Source organism: Oncorhynchus mykiss, chromosome 5, assembly GCF_013265735.2.
Source record: "Oncorhynchus mykiss isolate Arlee chromosome 5, USDA_OmykA_1.1, whole genome shotgun sequence".
NCBI lineage: Eukaryota > Metazoa > Chordata > Actinopteri > Salmoniformes > Salmonidae > Oncorhynchus > Oncorhynchus mykiss.
The window spans coordinates 8,206,478-8,231,527 of NC_048569.1; the positions used below are offsets into that span (position 1 = coordinate 8,206,478).

Below are 25,050 nucleotides of genomic sequence, written 5' to 3' on the forward strand. Positions count from 1 at the left end.
CAAACACACAGGATATTAAACAGGTGATATAATTTATTCCAATGACAAATGTGTGTTAGAACAACTTATATTATAAGTAGACAATTATATATTGCGTATTAACTACAGGCAATTACTGTCTATGTAAGCAATAATGCAAACGTGTGTATTATCAGGGAAAAGCCACACTTACAAAGGAGTGAAATGGCAAGACACACACACAGGCACACATTGCAATGAAAATACTATGGTTTATTTCAACTGAAAGGAATGTTATAATGTACATACATTTTTTTTTATCAATCTGGGTCAGACATCACTTTAAAAACAGGGTGTAATTTTTAAAATGATAACAGACAGATTATGTCCTAGCGCGGTCTCAAAAACAAAGGGAATGGGAATGTTATGTTGTTTAACACCACATTTAGGATGACTAGAGATATGTGTTGGAATCCAAACATAAAAAGGCCAGAAGGATGGCTGTATATATTTACAACCATCAGAAAAATGAATGGTCGGCAAACGGGTAGTACCCAAAGTCAACTTTTATGCCTTTCCCTTTCCCTTACCATAACCTCACTGAAACAATACCTAACCTTAACCCTCTTCCTAAACCTAACCTTAATTCATTTAACCTAAACGTAACCTGAATTCATTTTGGACCCTTATGCCTAAACTAAAAAATGTTCCTTCTGTCGGGTTAATATGCACTTTCAGGAATGTCAGGATGCAGATATGAGTCGGAGCAATTCACTGTAAGTGAGTCGCCAGTGTGCTGTTATGACATCTTCATAACCGCAAAACAAATTGTCATATATATATATATATATAAAAACACACAACAAATATATTCACATAAAATCTATGCAATAATCTAATACCTAATCATAAACACAAAAATAAACCACGTTATCCAGGACATACATACAATATGCACGGTCATTATTCAAAAATGTCACATAGTAGTAATGCAAAAGCAGCGAGTTCCTGAAAGGTCTAAATGTATAGAAAACAAGATATAGTTTTTCTGAAAGGTCTATGGATTAAAATGGTGGGATTATCTGGGTTAGTTTTAACATTTCCCGCTCAGGTACAACTCGCAAAAAGTGGTTTCTAACCTCAAGGGTCTTTTCCGGGTTAAGTAAAGGTTAAATTACATTTGCCATTGATAAGAACTAAATAACTGTGGTCACACTTGATAAAAACCAGTTGCAAGTCTTAAAATCATTAATTCATTACCATAATTTAATAGCTTTGTAAATCATACTTATGGCTGGAAGTTGTTCATGACCATGTGACTTGACCAGGAAAAACTCAGTCTTAAATTTGAGGATATAATTAAGGCCCAGAGGTGTGGACAAGAGAGGACCATTGTAGGTCATAAATGAGTCAAGCTTTAGGGGTTAACCTGCTGTAACGCGTGCCGACTGAAACCTAGGTATGCGGATCAGCATGTGATGCCACATAGGAGATAAAATTAAATTACATTTTAAATTAAATTAGATAGAATTTGATGTTTGTCAACCTTTCCATTTCATGTTGGATTGAGGCCTGCGAATTCTCCTAATGTACCATCTAGCAGTACATAGTACATTAGGAGAATTCACACCGTCCGTTGTGTACCATCTAGCAGTACATAGTACACAATGGACGGTGCAAAAAATATGGACTCTTTTTGGACCCCTTTTGAGGTATTAACTTTTAGGTAAACTATGTGGTTTTGCTGGCTCGGATGGCTCAGTCTTACTGTATACAGGTGCTTTGGATAAAAGCATCTGATAAAAATTACCATATTATATAATCCCTTAACGAAAAAAAAAAAAAAAAAAAAAAAACGTGGCTGAAGATTAGATGCACAGTACACAGTCAGTCAGTGAGGCTTCCTGGGTAAATAACGCCTTTAAAACAGTACTGTATATAAACCCGTTATAAAATCAGAAATACACCTTTCTGTTCAGTCCTGCTGACCTGACAGCCTAGAGCCGTATCTTTCCAGAGACAAGGTCATCATACAGAGACAGAGTGAGCGGGACGTAGTCTCTCTGGGATAGGTCCAAGAAATACAGGGACTCCTGGACGGCCTCAGGACTGAAGCCCTCCTGCACCAACTTCCTCTTCTGCTGCTTGAAGGTCTCGGTCACATCTATGGATGTCTATGGAAGACAAAGGACAGAGTTTATGTTGAAGAGGGTCATGGGGGTTTAAATTCTAAATGAGCTTATGTGATATAACAATTTCTTGGTTAGAGTTGAAGGGGTCGTTCTTTTTATTGTGCTTTTTTTTTAAATAATAAATTAATACATTTATAAATGAATAAATAAATAAAATAAATTAAATTAATTAATTAATAAATTCTAAATGCGCTTATGTGATATAACATTTAGAGAGTTGAAAAGATCGTTCTTTTTATTGTGCTTGTTTTTAATGATCCATTTAAGGTTATTGTATTGAATGTCTGTATTTATAGGTTTCAATACGGTTTCTGAAAAGACCAAGAACAAACTATTTCATTGATTTATCCATATTACGGTGGTACACTCCACTACCAACCCGTATATTAACGTTATGTATAAAATCACACACAGTTCATTAATAAGTAGTCACTCATTACGTTTAAAAAAAACAAGTTTCAGTTTTGTGTGGGGATAATTTTTTCCCTGAATGGATATATGTGGTTTCAGGATTGTCTTACCTGGATCCGTAGAAACCAGGGCCACGAGTAAGCGGGGAGACTTTGGACCAAATGGTTGTAGAGTTTCTTACCATCCAGCTTTTGGTCCATCTTTAGGACAACGGCTGCCATACCTGCTCTGCCTTCATAACCTGTACATAAACAATGAGGAAAATGTTACACACCTACTCAGTGGCCTTGTGGTTAGGGTGTCTGTCGTGAGATTGAATAGGTTGGGAGTTTGAGCACTGACCAAGTCATACCAAAGACCGTACAAATGGGACACAATGTGTCTCTGCTTGGCACTCAGCATTAAGGAGATTTTTAAAAATTCAAAAATTAAACTAGTCAAGTCAGTTAACTTCTTATGGCTGGGGGCAGTATTGAGTAGCTTGGATGAATAAGGTGCCCTGCTACTCAGGCCCAGTTGCTAATGTATGCATATTATTAGTGGATTTGAATAGAAAACACTCTGAAGTTTCTAAAACTGTTTGAATGATGTCTGTGAGTATAACAGAACTCATATGGCAGGCAAACAGGTTGTTTGTAGTTTTTAAACTCATTGCCTATTGAATATACAGTGTCTATGGGGTCATATTGCACTTCCTAAGGCTTCCATTAGATGTCAACAGTCTTTAGAATCTTGTTTGATGCTTCTACTGTGAAGGATGGGGGAATGGGAGCTGAATGAGTCAGAGGTCTGCCAGAGTGGCATGAGGTGACCACGCGCGTTCACGTGACAGTTAGCTTGAGTTCCATTGCATTTCTGAAGACAAAGGAATTCTCCGGTTGGAACATTGTTGAAGATTTATGATAAAAAACATCCTAAAGATTGATTCTATACATCGTTTGACATGTTTCTACAGACTGTAACTGAACTTTTGGACTTTGCCTGCTCGCGCCTCATGAATTTGGTTTCCTGGGCTAAACGCGCAAACAAAAAGGAGGTATTTGGACATAAATGATGGACTTTATCGAACAAATCAAACATTTATTGTGGAGCTGGGATTCATGGGAGTGCATTCTGATAAAGAACGTCAAAGGTAAGTGAATATTTATAATGCTACTTCTGACTTTGCTGACTCCACAACATGGCGGATATCTGTATGGCTCGTTTTTGTGTCTGAGAGCCGTACTCAGATTATTGCATGGTGTGCTTTTTCGGTAAAGCTTTTTTGAAATCTGACACAGCGGTTGCATTATGGAGAAGTTTATCTAATGTTCCGTGCATAATAGTTGTATCTTTTATCACTGTTTATTATGAGTGTTTCTGTAAATTAATGTGGCTCTCTGCAAAATCACCGGATGTTTTGGAAGCAAAACATTACTGAACGTAACCCGCCAACATAAACTGAGATTTTTGGATATAAATATGAACTTTATCGAACAAAACATACATGTATTGTGTAACATAAAGTCCTATGAGTGTCATCTGATGAAGATCATCAAAAGGTTAGTGATTAAATTATCTGCATTTCTGCTTTTTGTGACTCCTCTCTTTGGCTGGAAAAATGGCTGTGTTTTTCTGTCACTAGGTGCAGACCTAACATAATCGTTTGGTGTGCTTTCGCTGTAAAGCCTTTTTGTAATCAGACACTGTGGTGGGATTAACAACAATTTTATATTTAAAAAAATTTGTAAAATACTTCTATGTTTGAGGAATTTTAATTATGAGATTTCTGTTGTTTTAAATTTGGCGCCCTGCACTTTCACTGGCTGTTGTCATACCGATAAGCCATAAGAAGTTTTAAGAACAAATTCTTATTTTCAATGCCAGCCTAAGAACAGTGGGTTAAACTGCCTTGTTCAGGGGAAGAACAGATTTTTACCTTGTCAGCTCAGGGATTTGATCTTCCGACCATTCGGTCACTAGTCCAATGCTCTAACCACTAGGCTACCCGTCACCTAAGGCCTTGTGATTGTTTCCTGGGGGTGTACTTGTACATCCTGCTCCTATGAGGCCGTCAAGGCTACTTCTAAATGTTACATACATGTTGTTTAATGTTTTTCACCAAAATGTCATGTGATCCTATCTTCACCAATCAGTACAGTTGACAATGTGGGCCGATGCAATTTTACAAAACTAATTAGGTAACATTATATGCATATCATTGTAAGATGGGGGTACTAAGCATGTATGAATCAGATAAACATTTATATAATTTAGCAGACACTTATCTAGAGCATCTTACAAGAGGAACCAGGGTTAAGTGCTTTGCTCAAGGGCACGTTTACAGATTTTGAAAAAATCTAGGTCGGCTGGGGGATTCGAACTAGCAACTTTTCGGGTTATTGGCGCAATGCTCTTAACCGCTAGGCTAGCTGCTGCCCTATAATGCTTTGTAGTGAGACATTTTAGCCTACACATTCATTTGCCAAGAAAATATGCTAAAATGGTTCTATAATAATGATTATACTAAACTGAAGTTATATTAGGCAAACGTTTTCAACTAGGTCCAATATTGCTCTGCACCATCATAAAAAATATATATATATAATAATCTTTTTTTTTTTGTACTTATGATGTCAGCGAGAACTGTGATTTGGCCAAGTAACATCATAGACGTATTAATGATGTCAGAAAGGACGTTGACCTGGCACAGTAACACCATAGACGTTCACTTCCTGCAGGAACTCCAAACTTCCGAGAATCTCTGAAACTTCTGTGGTGGCCACATTCTCTCCTTTCCACCTAGGAGGAAGAAATCAGTTATTTAATTCACAATATGCAGAAATATTCAGCACATTTTTGTAGGTGTCTTGACAGCCAGCACGAGGGGTATGAGTGAGTGAGAATGCTGGCATAATTATTTTTTAGATATTTATTCATCTAACTTTTTTTCAGGGATGCAACAATAAATGACATTTAATATATTCATCTACCGCATATATTTAATTATTTACCTAGATTTGTGCAACAATACATTTAATCAAATAACATATTTACAAGTCAAAGACTTTTCAGCCTGCCTATCTATGTTAAACACTAGATGGCAGCAACAGATAAGTGCAACTGCAAGCAGCCTCAACTGAAAGAAATGACAGGAGGACGGAGTCAGAGACAGGGGGGCGGAGTCAGAGACAGGAGGGCGGAGTCAGAGACAGGCGTTGAGGTGAGCGCAAACCTCACCCTGAAAGTGATTTCAGCTAGCTAAGAGTAAGACCATCGGACAACCATGCAGATTTTGCATTGTCAATCCTACTGTAAATATCAAAATAATTCAGTAACATGTTCTTTAGGGCCACATTTTCGCCATGCATTATAAATACATAACAGGAATGTATGCATCTCTTCTAAAGAACCATGAGCTATAATGAATGCTTATAGCATGTTTTACTCATATCACCACCTGTGTTTAATGCAATAAGCGTTGATATTTATAAAAGGCTGCCAAAATGAGCTGTGTGTTGTTATGAATGTTTATTGCAAGGTCTTACGATGCACTATAGGGTTTTATAAAAAGTGCATTCATAATGTGTTATAAAAAAAGGTGACTCAAAGGTGTTACCCATAATTCACCTTCCATACATTCTGTATGCCAAAGCATGATCTTCCACAGGGCGAGCTGTACATCCTGTACATTTAAAAACGCAGATCTCCAGTTATGGTGAACTAACAGAGAATTCACCTGATTTTAGAATAATTAAAAATGGCCTCCCAAGTGGCGCAGCGGTCCAAGGCACTGCATCGAAGGCAGTGCTTGAGGAGTTACTACAGATCTGGGTTCGTTCCCGGGCTGTATCGCAGCCGGCTGCAATTGGGAGACATGAGGCAGCGCACAAATGGCCCAGCGTCATCCGGGTTAGGGGTTTGGCCGGCCAGGCCGGGATGTCATTGTCCCATTGAGCTCAAGCAACTCCTGTAGCGGGCCGGGCCGGGATGTCATTGTCCCATTGAGCTCAAGCAACCTCTGTAGCAGGCCGGGCCGGGATGTCATTGTCCCATTGAGCTCAAGCAACTCCTGTAGCGAGCCGGGCCGGGATATCATTGTCCCATTGAGCTCAAGCAACTCCTGTAGCGGGCCGGGCCGGGATGTCATTGTCCCATTGAGCTCAAGCAACTCCTGTAAGCGGGCCGGGCCGGGATGTCATTGTCCCATTGAGCTCAAGCAACTCCTGTAGCGGGCCGGGCCGGGACGTCATTGTCCCATTGAGCTCAAGCAACTCCTGTAGCGGGCCGGGCCGGGACGTCATTGTCCCATTGAGCTCAAGCAACTCCTGTAGCGGGCCGGGCCGGGACGTCATTGTCCCATTGAGCTCAAGCAACTCCTGTAGCGGGCCGGGCCGGGACGTCATTGTCCCATTGAGCTCAAGCAACTCCTGTAGCGGGCCGGGCCGGGACGTCATTGTCCCATTGAGCTCAAGCAACTCCTGTAGCGGGCCGGGCCGGGATGTCATTGTCCATTTGAGCTCAAGCAACTCCTGTAGCGGGCCGGGCCGGGACGTCATTGTCCCATTGAGCTCAAGCAACTCCTGTAGCGGGCCGGGCCGGGACGTCATTGTCCCATTGAGCTCAAGCAACTCCTGTAGCGGGCCGGGCCGGGACGTCATTGTCCCATTGAGCTCAAGCAACTCCTGTAGCGGGCCGGGCCGGGACGTCATTGTCCCATTGAGCTCAAGCAACTCCTGTAGCGGGCCGGGCCGGGATGTCATTGTCCATTTGAGCTCAAGCAACTCCTGTAGCGGGCCGGGCCGGGACGTCATTGTCCCATTGAGCTCAAGCAACTCCTGTAGCGGGCCGGGCCGGGACGTCATTGTCCCATTGAGCTCAAGCAACTCCTGTAGCGGGCCGGGCCGGGATGTCATTGTCCATTTGAGCTCAAGCAACTCCTGTAGCGGGCCGGGCCGGGACGTCATTGTCCCATTGAGCTCAAGCAACTCCTGTAGCGGGCCGGGCCGTCATTGTCCCATTGAGCTCAAGCAACTCCTGTAGCGGGCCGGGCCGGGATGTCATTGTCCAATTGAGCTCAAGCAACTCCTGTAGCGGGCCGGGCCGGGACGTCATTGTCCCATTGAGCTCAAGCAACTCCTGTAGCGGGCCGGGCCGGGACGTCATTGTCCCATTGAGCTCAAGCAACTCCTGTAGCGGGCCGGGCCGGGATGTCATTGTCCCATCACGCTCTAGCGGCTCCTTGCGGCGGGCCGGGCGCATGTACGCTGACTTCAGTCGCCAGGTGTACAGTGTATCCTCCGACACATTGGTGCGGCCGGCTTCCGGGTTATTTTATTTCACCTTTATTTAACTAGGCAAGTCAGTTAAGAACAAATTCTTATTTTAAGCGAGCAGTGTTCTCAAGAAGCTGTGCGGCTTGGCCGGGTCGTGTTTCGGAGGATGCATGGCTCTCGACTTTCGCCTCTCCCGAGTCCGTACGGGAGTTGCAGCAATTGGACAAGACTGTAAACTACCAATTGGGGAAGAAAAATGATAATAAATAAACATAAAGTACCTCAAACCTTCATCAAGTGGCATTAAGTCCATATTCCATGACATCAATCTGGCCTCAATCTCAAATCAATTGGAAATATTGGCACTAAATTAAAGGATTACTTTCAAGGTACGGAAACATATAATAAAAGTATTTAGGTGGACTATCCCTTTAATACAACTTAACTGAGTAAAGTCCGTAATACTGTATGCCTTCTAAAAATACATTTAGAGATTCCAGACATTGATATTACCACGCCATTCACTTTAAAATACTAATTTACATCAGACTATTTTACAGGTTAAGAAACTTAAAAGATTCTCTGCATTATTTTGCCAGACAAATACTTTTAAATTGTTTGGGGGGAGACAGACAGCACGGCACAAACGTACACACACCACAATCCCAAAAGACTTGCCGTCTTCAAGGTAGCAACAAAGCAGTTGTGTGGGTCATTGCCCAGTCCTGCGTCACACTTGGGTACTTGGGCAATACACCAAACATTGCCAAAGCGCAGAGGGAGACAAGCGATGGCATTGTGACATGGGGACGCTCAAACGACAGAAGCTTTTGACCCCCTAACAAGCCTTTCATCCCTCTAATCATGGTAACCACTTCCCATGAAGACTTTGGGTCGGATCCCCTCCGGGAACTGTGGCATCGGGAATGGGGGAGGGTCTTGATTTTACGTGGATGTAGCATTCTGAACTTAACATCAGACCGGGGTTCAAATACTATGTATCTATCTCAGATATATATATATATATATGAGATAGATACATAGTATTTGAACCCCGGTCTGATGTTAAGTTCAGAGTGCTACATCCACGTAAAATCAAGACCCCCCCCCCCACCTCCTCCATTCCCGATGCCACAGTTCCCGGAGGGGGTCCGACCCAAAGTCTTCATGGGAAGTGGTTACCATGATTAGAGGGATGAAAGGCTTGTTGTGTTTGATTGAGCTAGCCAACTGCAATGGAATCAATAAGCAAAGTCCCAAAACTGCAAACCCCCCCCCCACCTGGTCCCCCCTCAGGAAGGCTAAAGCAAACACTCAAAAGTGTTTGAAAGATTTCAAATAGTGTTTGAGCCCAGGTCTGGTTGAAAGGCATTCCCCCTCGTCCACTCTTGGAGGAGGGCCTTGCGTCACTCTGCTGGATTTTGTGAATGGACCGTGGAATGGCAGAGGTGAAGAGAGGGGAAAAAAGGCCTTTCCCTTGGTCACTGTTTTGCCATCTTGGATTAGGCTCAAGCCAGCGCTTCCACCAAAATGCCAAAGAGTTAAAGGGAAGGAGAAGAAGAACAGACCTGGGTTCAAACACTATTAGGAATCTTTCAAATACTTTGAAGCGTTTGCCTTTGCTTGCCTTGCGAGCCAGATGATCGAAGTGCACTTTGCGGTTAGTCTACTGGTTCCATTGGGTCAGGCAAGCTCAATTAAGCCTGGATATCATATTTTAAATGATTTCAAATAGTATTTGAACCCTGTCTGGAGAGTAAGGGGGGGGGGGGGACAAACGGTGCCTGATTCTCTGTGGGGTGTCCCTCGGGTTCAGGAGCTCATTTGCATGACTAGAGGGGAAGCTACTAAAGGACAACAGGGGATGATGTGCAAGGCTGCCATCGTGATGAATGCCTGAGCAATTGAACGCTTGAATGGAGAGAAACAACAGAGGGGAACGACCCGTGCTGATCGCATTGGAAAATGAAGCTCAGTGGACGAAGACAAAATGAGGAATGGTGATGGTGATGCCACATATGACAGATACATAAATGACAGATACGCTGTAATATTCAGACTCTTTTAAGCTTGGTTACTTTTACCCCTTTTTCTGCCCAATTGGTAGTAACAGTCTTGTCCCATCGCCGCAACTCCTGTACGGGCTCTGGAGAAGTCGAAGGTAGAGAGCCGTGCGTCCTCCGAAACAAGCCCCACTGCTTCTCGACACACTACTCGCTTAACCCGGCCGCACCAATGTGTCGGAGGAAACACCATACAACTGCCGACTGAAGTCAACGTACCCGGCCCATCACAAGGAGTCGCTAATCTTACCTCATTTGCACACCCTTTATAAAGACTTTTTATATTGTGTTATTGACTGTACGTCAATGTACTGTTTGTTTATTCCATGTGTAACTCTGTGTTGTGGTTTGTGTCACACTGCTTTGCTTTATCTTGGCCAGGTCGCAGTTGTAAATGAGAATTTGTTCTCAACTGGCCTACCTGGTTAAATAAAAGGTTAAATAAAAATACATAAAAATAGTGCATGATGGGACTAGACATCCCGGCCAGCCAAACCCTCCCCTAACCTGGACGACGCTGAGCCAACTGTGCGCTGCCTCATGGGTCTCCCGGTCACGGCCGGCTGCGACACAGCCTGGGATCGAACCCGGGTCTGTAGTGATGCCTTAGACCGCTGCGCCACTCGGGAGGCCCCCTTGTTGACTTGGTTACCTGGTTACTAATCTGATTCTGCTTTAGCGAACAAGTCAATGTCTTGCCATAGCAACAATGTAGCCTTGGTGAACAGTCTGGTACCCAGGCTAGATTCCTTCATCAATCAAATATCCTAACTACTCATAAAAACGTCTGGTAATCTGCAACGACTTCGTACAAGCATTTTGCTACACTACAAGCATTTCTCTACACTGGCATTAACATCTGCTAACCATGTCTATGTCACAAATAAAAGTTGATTAGAACTTCTGTGTTCCTAATGCAAAGGGGTCCTACTAAGCAATACTGTATAAAATCAACAGGTACATTGTGTGACTACTGGTAGACAGAGTTCAGTCAATTATTTACAAACAAAATGTTTAAAGTAATGTTTGGGGGGAAATTCGTAGATGATCTTATGTTGGAGATATGTCCACATCCCACACCATTGGTTGCAGAGATGCACTGTTTACACTTCGACCCCAAAATGTATTGAGAAGATATATGTAGTCCTCTACGTATTTATTTGGACAGTGAAGCTACAACTTTTGAATTTGGCTCTATACTCTGGCATTTTGGATTTGAGATCAAATGTTTAATATGAGGAGGTGACAGTACAGAATGTCACCTTTAATTTGAGGGTATTTTCATATATCTGTTTCACCGTTTAGAAATGAATGTATCTAGTCCAAATTTGTTAGATGCACTTATTGTTTGTGTTTCAGATTATATTGTGCCCAACAGAAATGAAATGGTAATTAATGTTGTGTTATTTTGGAGTCACTTGTATTGTAAATAAAAATCTACATTAATGGATGGATGCTACGATGATTACGGATCATCACGAATGAATCCTGAATAATGATTGTGAGAAAGTTACACATGACATTATTTACCATTCATTTCTATTGGGCACTAAATATACTGAAACACAACCAAAACAAACTGCGAATGCAATTCACAAGCTTGATGTTGTCATCGCGTACTAGGAATATGGAACCGAATACTCAACTTTTCACTACTTTTAATACACTATACGTAAGTGAATTTGTCCAAATACTTATGACACCTTCAAAATGGGGGACGAGATACATAAAGTGCATTCATTTCTAAACGTTAAAAACACGTGTGAAAATACCCTCAAATCTTTCATACGAAAATTAAAAGTTTTAGCTTCACAATCCAAATGAATACACAAGAGGACTGTAAAGCACCTGCAATCAAACAGTGTTTGTTTTCTTTCAAATACTGAGCCAATGGAATGAATGGAATACGTCATTCTAATATCACCAAAAGACCCCCCACGACCCCCCCCCGGTCAATCCAATAGGCTACATCCACTTTACCTGAAGGTATCTCCGATACGGTCACGGAAGTAGACAAAGTCTCTGTGGTCCTGAAGCATGAGATCTCCAGTGTTGAAGTACACGTCTCCCTCTTTGAACACGTCCCTGAGGAGCTTCTTCTCTGACTGAAGCGTATTCCCAGCATACCCCAGGAAAGGATTCATGACCGACACCGGGGCCACCAGGAGGCCCGTCTCTCCTGCGGACACAAACAGGCAGGTTTTTATTTATTTATAATATGTGAGGCAACAGTACAGAATGTCACCTTTTATTTGAGGGTATTTCACATACATGGGATCTTGGTTCAAACCAAGTCAATCAGACATGTATTTATGCGCACGCACACACACACACACACGCACACGCACGCACACACACACACACACCAATGCAATTCTATGAAGCTGTACATCAAATAGTAAATAAGAGCCATCATCAGAAATGATCCTATTTTATAAACCTTTGCTTACCTTTATTTGCTTTGACACATCGTCCTGAGTCGGTCCGTATCGGCTCATATGTTTGGGGATCACAGCTCAAGAACTCAAAGGGCATATTAAGCTGCATGACAATGAAACAGAAAGTGTCAAAGATGGGGCTAGAAATAGTCAGTATTAGATACAAGATACACATAGAGGCCGGCGCGCACAGAGAGGCCGACGCGCACAGAGAGGCCGACGCGCACAGAGAGGCCGACGCGCACAGAGAGGCCGACGCTGTCGATAATACAGATTATGTTGTTGGTTTTTAGTTGGAGAAACATGGAGAGGACATGAATCAACAACGCATTGACCTCTGTGTGTATCAACCTCTGTGTGTATCAACCTCTGTGTGTATCAACCTCTGTGTGTATCAACCTCTGTGTGTATCAACCTCTGTGTGTATCAACCTCTGTGTGCGCCATGCTTCTGTTCCATTTAGCAACAGTTAAATCTCTACAACTAAAAACCAACAAGACATTCTGGATTACTCTATTTTACAATACTCTGGCCCTGCCTTTTATGGAAACACACATGTGGTCAGATACGACCTTTCAAACAGAATGATAGGGGAGCTACACTGGGCTGTCTGGAAAACCAGGCAGAGCACATGCCCCTTTACCCTTCCATTCACTAAAGTATACAGTTTTTGTCGTTGTTCTGAACCCACTGTAATACAGGTTATTTAATCACATCCATTGCTTTTTTTGTAATTAAATGATCTAAATCATAATTGCTGAATGAGTTTGTGCACCTGCTCCCCAAAAGGTCTGTGTAAGGCCCTCGGGTAGACAGTGCGGGCCCTCGGGTAGACAGTGCGGGGCCTCGGGTAGACAGTGCGGGCCCTCGGGTAGACAGTGCGGGCCCTCGGGTAAACAGTGCGGGCCCTCGGGTAAACAGTGCGGGCCCTCGGGTAAACAGTGCGGGCCCTCGGGTAAACAGTGCGGGCCCTCGGGTAGACAGTGCAAAACTGTCCGCAGAGCTTTTCGCCGGCGTGAGCAGAGTGCAAGCCACGAAGACAATAAAAATAAAAACTAGAACCAGAGTCATTTACACTGAGTAGCCTGGACCTCATGGAGCCGCTGCTTTACACACAGATTTAATTTAACCTTTTACCAAGTGGGCTAAATCAGGGTCACACAGAGTGATCCTCGGTAGTCTTAAACAAATCTACTTTGAATCCAAAGTATACACCTCAAACACATGGTTATGGGCTGTTAAAACAAAGACACCTGTACCATGTCAGAATATAGAGTTTAAATGTATTCCATTTTGAATTTGAATCCCAATATTACACTTTATGTACATGACAGAAGACTGAACTAAAACAAAAAACTGTTTGACATAGAAACACCAGATTTTCATTGTCTTTAAAAATAATAATAATAATAATAATATTTGTTTATAATGAAATATATTAATACAATTCCACCCATGAGGATAAAGAGGGCGCTTTTGGTCGTTGACTACAGGAAAGAGTTACATGAAGAGGAGAGTCTCACTCGCTGCAAAAGTTCTTCGTCCAGCAGAGCAGGCCTGCGAGTTTTATCGTTTGGGTAACTAAGCCAATCCCAGTTAACTACAAAGCAAAGTGATCCATGCCTGACCTTGTTGAAGTAGCCCGCCCTTCCAATGGGTCCTATTTCATTGGTGTAGTTGACAAAGCCAATGCTGGCCTCAGTTAAACCGTAGGCTTCCCGGACATTGATCTTCCCAAAGCGTCTGGCAAATTCCCTCCAGACATCTGCCCTCAGACCACTCCCTGCTGCAACACGCACTTTGTGGGCACTCTCCTCAGGGACCTACAGAAAACAGATAACACAAAAAAACACTCAGAATCTATTACTGAGTAATTACAGAGCAGTGATGTAACTACTACGTTGTTACACTGGCTATTACTGTGTAGTTACTTAATTGTAAAGGCAACTTGAGGTTTTACCCTGTAGGACCTACAATATACTAGTAGTGTACTGTGATATTATAGAAGTAATCTCTTTAATCTTTGTCCTGGAGACCCACAGGGTGTGGCAGGCTTTTGTCCTAGTCCAGCACAAACTCAGCGGCGTCTCCATGACCAGGCTTGAAGAGCACTGGACTAGCACATGTTCATGTCCAGAGTCAATTCCAAATCTTCTCACTCGGCCTACTCAAGAGACTAATTTAACTAAATAAACGTGTGAAAAGTGAGTGGGAAAAACCCCAGACGAACCAGAGTGATGAATATAAAGGTCTTACCACAGGTTGGTTGACCAGGTAGCGACAGAGTTCTCCGACATATTGGAACACGGTCACATTATGTTTCACACAGTCTTTCCAGAATTGACTGGCAGAAAACTTATTTTTCAATATGCACGTTGCCCCTGGAAACCCAATAACAGAAAAGACATGTAAGAGTCACGTTACATTAGTCACCATAACAACACAGATAAAAGTTGATTTATTTCACTTTAAAATTTGTCAAATCAGATAATCCTCCCCCACCAACAGTGATCATGCGTTTTAACATGCGTTTTAACATATTCCTCACGCGTTTTAACATGCGTTTTAACATATTCCTCACGCGTTTTAACATGCATTTTAACATATTCCTCACGCGTTTTAACATGCGTTTTAACATATTCCTCACGCGTTTTAACATGCGTTTTAACATATTCCTCACGCGTTTTAACATGCGTTTTAACATATTCCTCACGCGTTTTAACATGCGTTTTAACATATTCCTCACGCGTTTTAACATGCATTTTAACATATTCCTCACGCGTTTTAACATGCGTTTTAACATATTCCTCACGCGTTTTAACATGCATTTTAACATATTCCTCACGCGTTTTAACATGCGTTTTAACATATTCCTCACACGTTTTAACATGCGTTTTAACATATTCCTCACGCGTTTTAACATGCGTTTTAACATATTCCTCACGCGTTTTAACATGCGTTTTAACATATTCCTCACGCGTTTTAACATGCGTTTTAACATATTCCTCACGCGTTTTAACATATTCCTCACGCGTTTTAACATGCGTTTTAACATATTCCTCACGCGTTTTAACATGCGTTTTAACATATTCCTCACGCGTTTTAACATGCGTTTTAACATATTCCTCACGCGTTTTAACATGCATTTTAACATATTCCTCACGCGTTTTAACATGCGTTTTAACATATTCCTCACGCGTTTTAACATGCATTTTAACATGCATTTTAACATATTCCTCACGCGTTTTAACATGCGTTTTAACATATTCCTCACGCGTTTTAACATGCGTTTTAACATATTCCTCACGCGTTTTAACATGCGTTTTAACATATTCCTCACGCGTTTTAACATGCGTTTTAACATATTCCTCACGCGTTTTAACATGCTTTTTTAACATATTCCTCACGCGTTTTAACATGCGTTTTAACATATTCCTCACGCGTTTTAACATGCGTTTTAACATATTCCTCACGCGTTTTAACATGCGTTTTAACATATTCCTCACGCGTTTTAACATGCGTTTTAACATATTCCTCACGCGTTTTAACATGCGTTTTAACATATTCCTCACGCGTTTTAACATGCGTTTTAACATATTCCTCACGCGTTTTAACATGCGTTTTAACATATTCCTCACGCGTTTTAACATGCGTTTTAACATATTCCTCACGCGTTTTAACATGCATTTTAACATATTCCTCACGCGTTTTAACATGCGTTTTAACATATTCCTCACGCGTTTTAACATGCGTTTTAACATATTCCTCACGCGTTTTAACATGCGTTTTAACATATTCCTCACGCGTTTTAACATGCATTTTAACATATTCCTCACGCGTTTTAACATGCATTTTAACATATTCCTCACGTGTTTTAACATATTCCTCACGCGTTTTAACATGCGTTTTAACATATTCCTCACGCGTTTTAACATGCGTTTTAACATATTCCTCACGCGTTTTAACATATTCCTCACGCGTTTTAACATGCGTTTTAACATATTCCTCACGCGTTTTAACATGCGTTTTAACATATTCCTCATGCGTTTTAACATGCGTTTTAACATATTCCTCACGCGTTTTAACATGCGTTTTAACATATTCCTCACGCGTTTTAACATGCGTTTTAACATATTCCTCACGCGTTTTAACATGCGTTTTAACATATTCCTCACGCGTTTTAACATGCGTTTTAACATATTCCTCACGCGTTTTAACATGCGTTTTAACATATTCGTCATGTGTTTTAACATATTTGTCATGCATTTTAACATGCGTTTTAACATATCCGTCATGAGTTGTAACATATTCGTCACGCGTTTTTATATTCGTCATGTGTTTTAACATGTGTTTTAACATATTCGTTATGCGTTTTAACATATTCGTCACGCGTTTTTATATTCGTCATGTGTTTTAACATGTGTTTTAACATGTGTTTTAACATATTCCTCATCTCTTTACCTTTGACAGGACCTTTGTTTCGGGTGGGCAGCTGGACGGCACATTTAGGAGCCCTGAACTGTATTTACGATCGTTGAAATGAGACTATGACATCATGTTGAAGTGCCTAACCCTATGACAATATAGACACCCATGATACTTTTGGTTTTCTGCTACCACATCCTAACCCCGGAATCTACAACACACGGGTATGTATGGTTGCACTTCCAGGAATTGTGCGACTTTTGTCAGATTTCCCCTACTGCCACATCTTCTCCCTCCATGCTAAAATTACACTGTGGGAAATCTAGTTAGCTAGCTGGGAACCAGTCAAACGGTCCCCATTGAGAAAATAGGAACCTTGACCGGGGTAGTTCTGGACTTCCTTTGGTTCTAGAACTCAGAACTTTTTTTGGGGGGACTGCGCTCGTGACCATTCAGACAAAACAGAAAACCTTGTTTTGAAGTCATGACCTGGGAGGAGCTGGCAGGCAACCCAATCCAACAGCAGGAAGAAGGAACAGCAAGAAGAGGCCTGTCATTTGGGAACCACTGGTCTGTACGCTAATGTATATGTGGCAACAAATAGTGGGAGCCAACCTGGGTTAAAATACTGATAAAATACTGATATATATATATATATATATATATATATATATATATATATATATATATATATATATATATATATATATATATATACACACATACATACACACACACACACACACACATAGAGAGAGAGAGAGAGAGAGAAAACACTGTATACGTGCTTGATTGAACTTGCCGACTGCAATGAAACCAATAGGAAAGTCTCAAAAGTGCAAACCCCTCCCACCTGGCAATTCAGGCAGGCTAAAGGAAAACAGTTGTACCATCTCATTATCTGAACCCATGTGTGTGTCATGGAACCTAGAATAGGTGCAGTTTGTTATTCTGCGTATGCACTGTAGTCCACTGAATTAGTGACACAGCCTCTGCTACGAGTACAGCCACGGCTGCTGAGGGAACTCTAATTTAAAAGTGCAATACAGTTTACCAGGCTCAATTCAATCAAAAAAATGTTCCTGTTTTTAGTGCGACTTCTGATGACAAGCTGTGGCGTCAACGTATCAGGAGGAAGAACGTATTGAAAAGTGTTCCTCGACGTATCAGGAGGAAGAACGTACTGAAAAGTGTTACTCACCGAGCTGTATACATCCACCAATACCCAGAAGAGAGGCGGTCATGTGGTATAAGGGCAGAGTGATGTAAATGTTGTCATCAGAACGGGCCCCGCACAGACGAAGGAAGGCCATGCACATGACTGCTTTGAGATGTCCCACCCGGGCTGCCTTAGGAAGTCCTGAAAGACAAAAAAGAGTGTACAGTGAAGATGCCTCTAGAGATGCTGATCTTGGGTCAGTTTTGCATTCTCCCCACTAAATGGTTAAGGATAGGATTGAGGGAGGGGAAGTTGATCATAGATCTGTACCAATGGGAAAACACCACAGAGCGGATGAAAAACTACACCACTCATAATGGCCACGTGACATTAAACATTCTCATATTATGACATCATTGATTTCTACTGAAGAGTTTAAAAGCTTTTCCCTCAAACTGCCAAAGGCACACAGCACCAACTGTTATGTTTATTGTATCTGCATGAACAAAACTTGACTGAAAGTATGAGAATAGATTGGAGCATTGGTTGGACAACGGTCAAACAGGAGGTTATATCTGTCCTGTTTCACTGCATATCCCAACTCCTCCTGAGAGAGTGGGGTCACAGCCAGGGATCAGCCATTCCTGACAGTAACCTTGTGGAGCAATAAGGGCAGATCAACAGATTTCTAACACCTTCCGGCTCAGGGATCTGAACGAGCAACCTTTCGATTATGGGCCCAACTCTCTAACCATTAGGCTTGCCGCCGCCGCCGTTGCCCTGTGGGCTAGCCGACCTCCGTCCCCCGCCCTGCCCGGCCGGGCTAGCCGACCTCCGTCCCCCACCCTGCCCGGCCGGGCTAGCGGACCTCCGTCCCCAACTGCCGCCCGGCCGGGCTAGCCGACCTCCGTCCCCCACCCTGCCCGGCCGGGCTAGCGGACCTCCATCCCCCGCTGCCGCCCGGCCGGGCTAGCTGTCACCCTGTCGGCTAGCTGCCACCCTCGCTCAACCAGTTATAGCACAATGAAATGATAACAATTTGGACATGAACAATGTTTCATCAGAAGAGATTGGCTTCATCCAATGTGACAAAACCGCAAACTGCAAAAACATTTTTTTTTTTTTTACATTTTGCAACGGAAAACTAAAATGACCGTTTCTTATTGGACAAGTCCAGGTAGTCCCTCTCTGACTTCTAGGTCCACACCAAAATACAATTGACCTTAAGGCCTCGGATGTCTCTTTTATGAAGTCTACAGTAAAGGTCAAGGTTCAGCAACATTCTTGGAAGTGGCCCGTCTCTGTTAACAGGGTGTGGGTCTTGTTTTACTACTGCACAGAGCCCTAGTAAAGCCCTCTCCCGGCAAAGCCATGGAAAACCCCTGGTAATGAAGGGGCATTGGCAACCATTTATACACATTTAGCACAAATTCACCAGTACTAGACAGCGAAGAAAAAGTTAGCTTGATATCAATTTGAAGCACATTTCCTTCTCAGTAAAATTAAGTTGTTTCAGACACTGTGAATTACAACTCTCCTTGGGAACCCGGGTTGGCTGGGAAAACCCCTCCTTATATTGGTGTTGAACAGAGCTGTTAAAAGTGAGCGTGTGGTGCCAGCTTGGAATAAATGACCGAAATCTGTCCGGCTTAATAGACGTGCTGCTGACTTGTGCCTTTCGGCGTGGAAGAACTGCTTTCAACCTAGTGCAATAGGGTACCCATAGCTATTTTCCCTTCTCGGGCCTCTATCGCAGGGTATTGGCAGACAGACATTTAGGTTATCTTCCCTTATGTTCTCTGATAATAGCTGTAGGCTAGTTTCCGGACTTCATGCAAACGTTTGCAGTGATATCCAGGCAAATGATTTTATTTCAGATACTATGTTTCCGTATCTATGCAAATTCCCATCCATTCACCTTTTGCCTTGAGAACAATGTTTAAGATGTGGAGTAATGGCCCCGCATGTATATTCAAGTCAAGTCGACATCAAAATAAATAAAACATTTACAATGCAATTGCAAATAGAATTTTCAGATTCCAGTTTTTAATTATTTTAATTGTATTTATGGTTAGTGTCACCTCTGGAGGATGCCAACTCCAAGCCATATAAATGAAATACATTCTCTAAATCATTTTTTTTAAGCGGCCAGTGCTATAGTTTTTAGTGTAAGCATTCACAGCATCTTTTGGAGTCGACTGCACCCGTTCTTCCTGATATGAAGTTGACCGTATCGGAATAACGTACTACTGTGGCCTGGTTGGTCTTGTGGTAATGCGTCTATAGTTTCAGCAGAGGTTCGAATCCAGCCTACTGCTCTTTGATACAAGCTCTATCTATAACCCTCTATCTGTTAAAACAAAAAAAGAAGATAAACAAATACCTTAAAAAAAAAATATATGTATTTTTTGTAAGGATTAGTGTACTACCGGTTGTTCCTGATGTGAAGATGAACAGGAAGTTGGACATGAGGTCAGCTCTAGGACAGTCAGGTAAGGCCATGTCTGAGGCCTGCTCCATCTTGTCCAGTAACGTGTTGACCCCTTCATGGGGGCAGCCAATGTCCGTGACCCACACCTCAATGGCATTCTCCTTTAGAGAGGGTAACACCTCGCCCAGTGAACTCACCAAATCTGTATGAGAGAAAAAACTAAAAGTGAATGTTGGGGCTAGGGTAGCAAAATTCCAGTAACTTTTACCAAAATTCTCATCTTTTCAGAAATCCTGGTCAGAAGATTCCAGGAACCAGGAGGGAATAAACAGGAAATCCAGAACCTCCAACCAGGATTTCTGGAGAACCTGGGAACATTACCAAAATGTTTTAACCCTAGGGATTACTTGTAAAGGCTCTATTTGGAAATATAAAAGGTACATTCCCTGTTGCTACAAGCTAAAGGGCAGATCAACAGATTTCTAACACCTTCCGGCTCAGGGATCTGAACGAGCAACCTTTTGATTATGGGCCCAACGCTCTAACCATTAGGCTTGCCGCCGCCGCCGTTGCCCTGTGGGCTAGCTGCCGCCCTGCCTGGCCGGGCTAGCCGACCTCCTGCCGGGGCGGCAGGGTAGCCTAGTGGTTAGAGCGTTGGACTAGCAACCAGGAAGGTTGCAAATTCAAACCCCCGAGCTGACAAGGTACAAATCTGTCGTTCTGCCCCCTGAACAGGCAGTTAACCCACTGTTCCTAGGCCGTCATTGAAAATAAGAATTTGTTCTTAACTGACTTGCCTAGTTAAATAAAGGTAAAAACAAATATATATATATATGACATCAAAAGTAAGATACAAAAAATACCTACCCTCATTCACATAAGGCATTATAACTCAAACAAAATACCCACCCTCGTTCACATAAGACATTATTCAAACCAAACTGAAAGCCAGTTGAATTGAGTAAGGGCCTTAGTTGTGCATGCACCTTAAATATTTCATTCCTGCCCTGAGATTATAGTACATAAGAGATTGACCTCTACAATGTCACGAGCATGATGTGAAAAGCCTCTATTGAATAAGAAGACTAGACTATTGTTTAATATAGTACATTTAAGAAAAACTGGGAGAGTATGGATAAATTGCTCAATGCCGTTCAATCTCTTATTTGAGCAATAACGTGCATGACGGCATGCTTTGGTGGCGATTTTTTTTTGTTGTTGCAGTGTACACTTACTTGTAAGTGTTTTGGTACTGTGAATAGAAACACAAGCCTCTTCTATGCATACTAACTTAATCTAGTTATCCTTTGCAATGCTCGGAAGAACTTCGGCCTCTCGCAATGAACTAACTGTAAATCTGTAAAATAACAATATTTTATATGACTATGTGCTCACCTGGGAATAAAGGTTATATTCAATATAAATCATTGTCCATGAAATGCTATGAAGATCCGTTTCACATTCAGGAGATGTATGTATGTATGTATGTATGTATGTATGTATGTATGTATGTATGTATACTAACGGTATCCCTATGTGTCCACAGGTGTTTGAATACAACAGCCTACATTGACCATCAGATTACAGTATCACCCTCATTATTATAAAAAAAGATATCTATTTACAACCACCAGTGCACATTGATACGCAACGCAGTGGCGAACAGCACGTTACATCAAACCATGCAGCTTCACTACATTCAAAAACACTGGAGTAATTATGCAATGTTTCCTCTCCTAATATGAAGGTATGGCATTCAAATGTGAACGTGGTTCAACATGCCCAAATCGTGCAAGACGTCGTGCATATGTTTGAGCTTGTTAAATATTCTGAAAATGCAGGTAGACATGTGTCAAATACGTAACACTTTTTGACACTATCTTGATTGGCAGCCATAATAATTACCTGCGCCTACGACGAGCGATTTCGCTCCGCAACTTTCAATGCAAAATTGGAGCGATTTGGATTTGATATTGAAATTGAGGAAAGCGACCTCGCAGCCCAGTTTACTGAGTCCGAACCACACACAAATAAAATCAGGCTCATTGCTCATCAGAAGAGCGACAATATCACCCTTCTTCAAGCCACCTTCGGTTCTGAAAACTTTAGCAAATTGGTTGCTTCTTTTATCAACGTCCTGGTAAGTGAGCGTTTGACCCTCAAACACTATGAAAGCCTTGTCAGGTATCTTCTTTGCCTGGTAAAGAAAGCTATCGAGGTAAGTGGTGACTCCTCTCTGCATACGAGACTTCAACGCCTTTCCAACCTTCCGAAGGTTTAGGTAATAAATCAAATCCACCCAAAACAATGGGTAATTCATCCTTTGGAATACCAGAATTGCAAAAAATCCCGCGGCAAATGTAGTAAACATCCATGTTACCCATATCATCATCTTTACTCTCCAAAGAATGTCAGCTTGTAAACGTTCGGAGATGTTTACCATAGGATTTAAATGCCTCTAGTATGCACATGCTACCGCGCATGCCCAAGGACATCACTTTCCCCATTGCGCAAAACATGTAGCCTACAACAGAGTTTCCCAAACTCGGTCCTGGCCCCCGGGGTGCACGTTTTGGTTTTCCTAATTTGTTATGGTTTAGGTTTAGGATATACACATTGTATGTGTTATAGCTCTTATACATATAATACAAGTCATTGACCATATGTCAGGGAAACAGGCTAATTGTAGATATTCTAATTGTAGATAAGAACAGTTAATTCAGGACCTATAGGTCTAAGTCAGTTGGCCCTAGTGCTTAAGAGTGTTGGGCGAGTAACCGAAAGGTTGCTGGTTCAAATCCCCAAGCCGGCAAGGTGGGAAAAAATATCTTCAGCAAGGCAGTTAACCCCCAACAACAACAACTGCTTTCTCAATCTGTGCTGTGAAAGACAAGGAAGTCTATTTATACATTCCCACATCATAAAAGATTTGATGACACAAAATCAATGCACAATGTTACCTACACTATGCTTTGCAGGTTCCTGTGTCAGAGATCAGGTTGACAGCATTGAGTTGTTGGACATTAATGTAGTGTGTTTTAACATGGAATCAATGTCCATCCCCATCAATGCATGTAATTACGCAACATTTAATATGTTTGTCCATTTCTCCTACTTCCTCTTTAAAAAATGCACTAAACTTAGTGATGATGTACACAGCAGAGACTGATACCATTCTGGGTAAAACAAAACATGGTACGGTGTGGACTCTCCGTATGCAATCAGCTTGAATGACTGCAATGTCAACAATGTGTAAGGGCTTCAGAACATGTATATACTATGCACATGAACACATTACTGCTTGTAGTCATATTAGGTCGTCCATGTCAAGACTATACTCGTGCCATACATTAAACGGGCACTACAGCCACTAATATATTCGGCACACCGACCCCCAAGTATCGTGATCCTTTTCACTGTGAAATACAAATCTTTCATTTGCGTCGTATCGTACACTGTTTTCTCTGCTACCGAACGGCAAGTGGTACCCGATCACCAAGTCTAGGACCAAAAGGCTCCTGAACAGCTTCTACCCTTAAGCCGTTAGACTGCTGAACAATTCATAAAAAATCTCCACCGGACAATTTACATTGACATTTCGCCCCAACCTACATGTACAGATTACCTCAACTAGCCTGTTGACATTGACTAGCACATTGACTTGGTACCGGTGCCCCCTGTATATAGCCTCTACACTGACATGGTACCGGTGCCCCCTGTATATAGCCTCCACACTGACTCTGTACCGGTGCCCCCTGTATATAGCCTCCACACTGACATGGTACCGGTGCCCCCTGTATATAGCCTCCACACTGACTCTGTACCGGTGCCCCCTGTATATAGCCTCCACACTGACTCGGTACCGGTGCCCCCTGTATATAGTCTCCACATTGACTCTGTACCGGTGCCCCCTGTTTATAGTCTCCACACTGACTCGGTACCGGTGCCACCTGTATATAGCCTCCACACTGACTCGGTACCGGTGCCCCCTGTATATAGTCTCCACACTGACTCAGTACCGGTGCCTCCTGTATATAGCCTCCTCACTGACTCAGTACCGTAACACCCTGTATATAGCCTCCACACTGACTCTGTACCGTAACACCCTGTATATACCCTCCACACTGACTCTGTACCGTAACACCCTGTATATAGCCTCCACATTGACTCTGTACCGTAACACCCTGTATATAGCCTCCACATTGACTCGGTACCGGTACCCCCTGTATATAGCCTCCACATTGACTCTGTACCGGTACCCCCTGTATATAGTCTCCACATTGACTCTGTACCGGTACCCCCTGTATATAGCCTCCACATTGACTCTGTACCGTAACACCCTGTATATAGCCTCCACATTGACTCTGTATCGGTACCCCCTGTATATAGCCTCCACATTGACTCTGTACCGTAACACCCTGTATATAGCCTCCACATAGACTCTGTACCGTAACACCCTGTATATAGCCTCCACATTGACTCTGTACCGTAACACCCTGTATATACCCTCCACACTGACTCTGTACCGTAACACCCTGTATATAGCCTCCACATTGACTCTGTACCGGTACCCCCTGTACAGTGCCTTGTGAAAGTATTCGGCCCCCTTGAACTTTGCGACCTTTTGCCACATTTCAGGCTTCAAACATAAAGATATAAAACTGTATTTTTTTTTGTGAAGAATCAACAACAAGTGGGACACAATCATGAAGTGGAAC

At 42.4% G+C, this 25,050-nt stretch overlaps 1 protein-coding gene across 2 annotated transcripts; it reads right to left on the minus strand.

Moving 5' to 3' along the window:
- Positions 1-13: 13 nt before the first annotated feature.
- Positions 14-22,814, minus strand: LOC110523142 (long-chain fatty acid transport protein 6). 2 transcript variants are annotated; one of them, XM_021601557.2, is made up of 10 exons: positions 22,238-22,802; positions 20,331-20,534; positions 17,944-18,102; positions 14,574-14,698; positions 13,946-14,140; positions 12,330-12,420; positions 11,860-12,058; positions 5,245-5,342; positions 2,672-2,802; positions 14-2,132 (listed from the first exon to the last, which is right to left on the minus strand). In XM_021601557.2, exons 1-10 carry the CDS (start codon positions 22,773-22,775, stop codon positions 1,956-1,958), a joined length of 1,917 nt encoding a protein of 638 aa, XP_021457232.1. In that variant the 5' UTR covers positions 22,776-22,802; the 3' UTR covers positions 14-1,955. The 2 variants fall into 2 exon arrangements, with proteins under 2 accessions (XP_021457232.1, XP_021457233.1); XM_021601558.2 differs by having other exon boundaries at positions 1,905-2,132; positions 22,713-22,814.
- Between the last annotated feature and the right edge of the window lie 2,236 nt (positions 22,815-25,050).